The 6,561-nt window shown below is 38.1% G+C and overlaps 1 protein-coding gene across 1 annotated transcript; it reads right to left on the bottom strand.

The window, feature by feature from the left end:
- Nucleotides 1-766: 766 nt before the first annotated feature.
- Nucleotides 767-5,269, bottom strand: LOC107689477 (5-hydroxytryptamine receptor 4). Its single transcript, XM_016487472.1, has 2 exons — nt 5,229-5,269; nt 767-1,841 (listed from the first exon to the last, which is right to left on the bottom strand). Exon 2 carries the CDS (start codon nt 1,829-1,831, stop codon nt 767-769), a length of 1,065 nt encoding a protein of 354 aa, XP_016342958.1. The 5' UTR covers nt 1,832-1,841; nt 5,229-5,269.
- Nucleotides 5,270-6,561: the final 1,292 nt, after the last annotated feature.

Here is a 6,561-nt window from a genome sequence, read left to right as displayed (position 1 = left end):
CCGGAGTGTCTATTTACACTAAGTGCAAATAGCCCGCCTTGTTGATAGAGGCTATTTACAGTAGCTCCACCCACAAATGTGTTATAGGAATAGTCAACACTATAAAAGACAGCACTTAGTTATGTCTTTCAGTGGCGTAGATGGTAAAGCGCGCACCGTGGTTCTTTTGACGCGATCGACCCGGGTTCGAATCCTCCTTTTACCTTTTTCAACAAGGCGGGCTATTTGCACTTAGTGTAAGTAGACACTCCGGGGAAAAAAAATCCATAGACGTGTGTAGCGATATGACAGCACCCAAAATACTATCAAACACTCCAACGCAGCTCCATTCTTCGTGAAAGATGGATAAAAAGGTACACAGGAAACAAAAAGCTCGAAAAATGATATACGACCAGCCAAATGCTGGCCAAATCACAGAGATGCCGATTCGCACGGGACTAATATTATCACAGGACCTCGTTGTTCGGCGAAATATGGTAGGTCATTTGCGGGGGAATTTTTACTTTACAAATTACAGACATGGCTGATTCGCACGGGATTAAGATCACAGACAACCTCTGCAATTATTACAAATGACTGGAGGTCACCAGGTAATACTAATCCCGTGCGAATAGGGCTATAGTTACTTAATAATGCTTTTGGGAAATGCACCTCTGAGCAGCAACAATAATTTGGCCAAAAAAAAAACATATTTTGACATTTGGGCTGGACAGGAACAAGTTTGGGGTATTTTATTAAAACAGATAAACTGCCACAGGTAAACAGTCTACTGGTTGTCAGTGCGCTCATTGGCATCTCTTTTCGAGTGAGAGAGGTCCATTCCTTGAGCTTTGCCGTGCAGACATATTCTGCAGCCCATGATCATGAGGAAAGCCCTACGGAAGGATCGGTTAAAGAAACCATAGAGGAAAGGGTTTAGGGAGGAGTTGACGTACCCTAACCACAGGAACACATCCCATATCACAGCAGCAGTCCCGTACTCAATGAACGGGTCGACGATATTAACAGTAAAGAACGGCAACCAGAAAAGAAGGAAAACCCCCATGATGATGCCCAGAGTTTTGGCCGCTTTTCTTTCCCTCCTTATAGAGTTGCGATGTTTTTGTTTCTTGCTCGAGTCCTTGCCCACACCTGCCGCCATCTGCGCCTCCATCGCGCTTATCTGCATGGCTTGCCGCTTTGCCGCTTTGTAGATCTTCCAGTAGGCCACCAACATGGTCACCATAGGCAGGTAAAATGCAACAAGGGACGCCATAACGGCATAAATGCGGTTCACCAAGAAGATGCACATGTTCTCAGGCAAAGGAACGTCCATGCCAAGCTTGTGCAGCCCGAGGAGGATTGGGCCGAAGGAGATGAGGAAAGGAATGGCCCAGCAAACCACAATCAGCAGACCCACACGTTTACGGGACATCTTAAATGAATACACCAAAGGGTTGCAGACGGCGTAGTAGCGGTCAAAAGCGATGCAGCTCAAATGGAAGATGGAGGCCGTGCAGAGCATAACATCCAAGCTGGAGTGAAGATGACAGAAGTTTGGGCCGAAATACCAACATCCTTCCACTGTTCTGACCATACTGTATGGCATAACCACCAGCCCCACCAGGAAGTCAGCAACAGCCAGAGACATGACGAAAGAGTTTGTAGGGCACTGCAGCTGTTTGAAGTAAGCAATGGCGAGAACCACCAGGAAGTTGCCAACAACTGTGCAGACGATCCCTGCGATGATGAAGACATAGAGGGCGACTCGTGAACCGGAGCTCCTCAATGTGGCACAGGGCTCGAAATCAGAGTCGAGTGAAATGTTGCTCCATTCCGAGGAGTTTTCCATGCTGTTCAACCTGGTGATAAACGAGACACATGCATTCAAGATTTATTCCCATGATCATTGATAAATGCTTTGTCTGATCTCACAACATGCTGTGACCAAGAAGAAAAATGCTTGTTCGAGATATTCTCCAGTGTTGTCTAGTGAATAAACTGCCATACTGATATATGAGAACAAAAATGTCTGTGTCGTTTCACCACACTATAATAATCCCTCTATTTCACCATTAATATTTTTGGTAAGTGACAACTGCCCCTGAAGCTCCTGTAAGGCTGGGAAAGCAGAACAGACTGGGAAACCAAAGCCAAATCTGCAATGAAAACAATATTTTGGATCCTTTACTTCTGGATATTGGCCAAGAATCATAAAAAGCCCCTCAACTCGACCTTGTCTCAGGAATTGTATCCCTGCAGCATGCCCCATTGTGACTTTCGGGATTACACTTAACGTGCATACCTAAAATGTCATCAGCATTGTTAAAGTTTAACTCGGTCCCTATTGGGATGTGAGCAAAAACACGAGTTTGAAAGCATGCAATCTGACACATTTGTTTTCGCTATTGGAAACAATTCAAAGGGATGGTGTAATGTGTTGCATAATTCAAGAAATTATAGAAATAGCATATTTGAGATGTAATGAAGAAAATTGCACTTCCATTGCACATTCTTCATGTAAAATGAATTCTCTCAGATCCAGTCATGCGGAAGAGAGTGTCAGTTCCCAGTGACTGACAGGCATGTTTCTCAGCCCGTGACAGAACCTGAAAACAACATCTGGGGATGTTTGACGGAGAGGAAAAAGGAAGGATAGTGGAAAAAAAATGGTTTTAGTTCAGTAATAATACAAATTTAATTACCACCAATGGGACCGAGTGACAGGGAAAGGCAATGCTTAACATTTTGCTCTTCCCTACGCTATCATTTAAAAAGTCATTTTATCATTCTATATTCTAATTATAATTTCATTTTCTTTGCTATTTCTTAACTATTTATTGACTGATTATGGATCTATATAATAGCTCCTGTGTGGATATCAGCAATTATGAAACTTTTGTTTTCTTTCTTTTTTTATGACACAGTTGGTGTTTGCAATCGTCAAGTCACTTTTATTTGTATTCTGCTTCATACAATACTAATTGTTTCAAAGCAGCTTCAGTTTGGTTCAACTATTTAAAGTTATTTAATTATAAAATAAGTTCTATTCAGCTATATGTAGCTCTACTGCAGATAACAGTAATACTAATCTATTGATTGATGTAGCAAAAATGGTCAATTAAGAAACTAATTTGATTCAGCTATAAAACAACTACAGAAAACAACAGTGCCATCGTTCAGGGTGTAGTGATTTTCAGTGTTGGGTTGCCATCTTGCTGATGTTCACTACAAGGGCAATTCAGTTAAAGTTTTATTGCAACAGCACGATAAGAAATGTTCACCCAAAATAAACATTCAGTCTTTATGTATTTATTTCAGTGAAACAAAAAAAAACTGTTATGCAGCTCTTTCCATATAAAATTGGAGTTCATAGTGGCCATCTCCAAAAACAACATGAAACACCATAAAAGTATTATAAACTTGTCCCACATGGATCTTTTAAACCCATCCATGAGAATTAGTGCTGTTGTAGTTTCAATTATGATTGTCCCTTGACATTTTGAATGTGAGCGCACAAGTTGTATGGACTAATTATTATTATTACTATTATTTTTCTTGTTGTTGGTGCATCTTGACAAACGTCAGCTTATATGAAAAACCTGCATAAAAATACTTTTGAAAAAAAAAAAAATCATAATTTGTGTTCCACAGAAAATATAACAGCATGTATTGGTTCACAACGAGAGTAAGCAAACTGACAACATTTCTATTTAGCAGCGAGCTATTCCTTGAACAAATATAATATCCATATAATTAATAATATAAATTGTGCTATGTATTGTAATATATTGAAGATCATCTACACAGTGTCCCTGTGACAAAATGTTTATTTAAAAATGATTGGGTCTGAAGATTGACCCTAAAAATAGAGAAATGGCAAATGACCTAATGTGCATGCTATATTGCACATTATATTGCAATTTGCACTCAGTAATAAGGGGAACTGTAGAAGAAACACTCGGCTGCTTAATGAAAATGATACAATTCTTCCTGTTCCTTTGAGCCATTTGCAGTGTTACAAAATGACCGATCTGGAAGGTCAGGATTGCAGACACTGCTTAGACACGCTCACAAACACACACTGTGATCCCTCTGACTGCTCAGACACAGCAGGTGAGCTTTAAAAACATCCTGCACAGATATTCTTGCAGTAAGAAGCTGTGACCATCAAGACAATTTTCTGAGAGCAGCTTAAAGATACTTGTAAAGAAACATATTGTACATGTGTCTGCGTGTGTGGTCGTTCCTCGTCTTAAACACGACAAATTAAACTCTACCTCACACTTCACAACTGTAAACACTGACTAATTCTAAGTGCATAATAAAGATATGGGGCCATTTTTGATCCTGTTCATAAAGACAGGCAGACCATAACAAAGCGCTCAGCTGTTCCACAACAAAAACTCTCTCCAGGTTATCATGTAGGACAATACCTAAGCAATTTTTGTACTTCAGCTTAACTAACCACTACTGGAGGTAAAACAAATGACTTGCCATTCATCCCTAAATCTTACATTTAAACCAAAGCCACTGGAAATCCAACATGATTGTGCTATCGGTTGCTTTGTTTGTTATTCTTGAACAAAACCCATCTCTGATGCGTTCCAAGCGAAACAACTGACCCTTATCAAATCGCTGCATTCTGCCAACTCACTTAAAATATGTATTTACTTTACTTTCAATGAATTGGATGGAGAGACTGGACAGGGCAGGAATGTCCATTTGAGTCAGATATATTAATAATCTACCAAAAGCAGGCTGCATAAAACTCACCTTCCCACACTAACGAGGAGACGGACAGACCTGTCAGTCATAAAGGGGAACACTGAGGGGACATTCAGGGTTCACGTTAATGTAAACTAAAAAAGTTAAAAAAAGAACAATGCTGGAGTTTATAGACATACCAGATTTTAACACTTAAAGACTAAAAATATATGTAAAAAGGTAAAAACCAAATTAAAAAATCAAATGTAAAGTAAATAATAATAATAGTAGTAGTAAAATATAAGTATTTATTATTATTATTATTATTTATCATTATTATTATTATTACATATGCCATACAAGTACTGGACTTATGGGAGAGCTACAACAACAACAACAATAGTAATAAATAAAACCATATTGTTTATTATTATTATTGTTATTATTATTGTTATTATTGCTCTTCCATGACTTGTAAGGTATATTTAAGCATGTTACAGTCACAATCACAATTTTACAGGTCACATTAGAGATCTACTCACCTAAATGACAGTGTTTCGTCTTTCTTTACAATGCCATGTTTAACTGATTCTCCTTGTTTCCTCCATGTCTAATCAACGGCAGCTCCACTGGTGAGGTGAGGATGGTAAAGTGCCCGTGTGGGTGTTTGTGTGTGTGGGTGTTATTTTGAATATGCCACATTAATAAGCTCTAAAACAGTCCTCTTGATCAGAATGTAGGCGGGGCATGTGTGTGCCAGTGTGTTGGGTATTAAGAGTTGGGCATTGTTATGCAAATAATCCTCACATCCAACAGATTTCCTGCACTGTTCGCTGTTTCACAGTATGGCTAATGCAGACATCAAAGTCACCTAGACAGGGTAATAACAGAGAGGTTACATGTTTTCTAAATTGTGCTTGATGTGTGAATCAGATGAAATAATTGATTTTCCTAAGCGGGCAGTAGAAAGATACTGCTGTACTGACTGTCTGGATTTCACAGATAACATCAGTAAACACACCGCATTCTGTTCTGATCTCAGAATGAGTTTAGCTCTTCTAGGCTTTGGCCAGGCACACAGGGAATCTGTGCCCACACGACTCCACAGAAATCTCGGCAGATTTTTGGCTGGATCTATTGGGTTATTCAGTAGATATGAATACACACATTAAAATTCATTTTCAACATTTTGGTGGGGCTTAAATAAAAAAGAAAGAAAGAAAGAAAGAAAGAAAGAAAGAAAGAAAGAAAGAAAGAAAGAAAGATAATATTTTCTGCCAAAAATATTTATGAGACAAAAATTCATATCTCATTTTTTTTTTTACATTACTTTACATTACATTTACTGTTTTGTCATTACTTAACACCACACTACATTTTTGAGTAATAAATAAAGTTGGTGTTTTTTGGGTTTTTTTGGCTCAGTATCTTCACAAATGTATGAGACCAACATAAATACAATTTTTACATTTTTTAAGACCACATACTACAACTACATGTTCATATCTTCCCTTATCATCTCTTACATTCTTATTTGTCCTTAACACTAATGCTCAAATCTTCTTAGCACATTTTGCCAAATGTATTAAATAAAGTGCACAAAACTGCAGATTTCATCCTAAATTTACTACATAAAATAATTACAACAATAATAAAAAAATAAATAAAAAAAACACACACTTAAAATTATTTTGCACTGATAAGCATGGATACTACATGTCAGTATCTATACCAATCAGTGTAGAGTATCATTTTTTGTCCAAGACCAGTTACCAAACCAACAATGGTGATAATAATGGTACAAGCCTAAAACACAAAGACCGTAAAGTGTTGTGGCTACTTTGCATATTGAACTGATAAAATTGGTGGTGGTGG

This window comes from Sinocyclocheilus anshuiensis, unplaced genomic scaffold (genome assembly GCF_001515605.1).
Source record: "Sinocyclocheilus anshuiensis isolate Anshui unplaced genomic scaffold, SAMN03320099.WGS_v1.1 scaffold1215, whole genome shotgun sequence".
In the NCBI taxonomy this organism is placed as follows: domain Eukaryota; kingdom Metazoa; phylum Chordata; class Actinopteri; order Cypriniformes; family Cyprinidae; genus Sinocyclocheilus; species Sinocyclocheilus anshuiensis.
This window is presented reverse-complemented; position numbering and strand designations above follow the sequence as displayed.

Excerpts from the sequence above, each read along its gene's own strand:
- LOC107689477 (XM_016487472.1), bottom strand. The coding sequence starts at position 1,831 with ATGGAAAACTCCTCGGAATGGAGCAACATTTCACTCGACTCTGATTTC.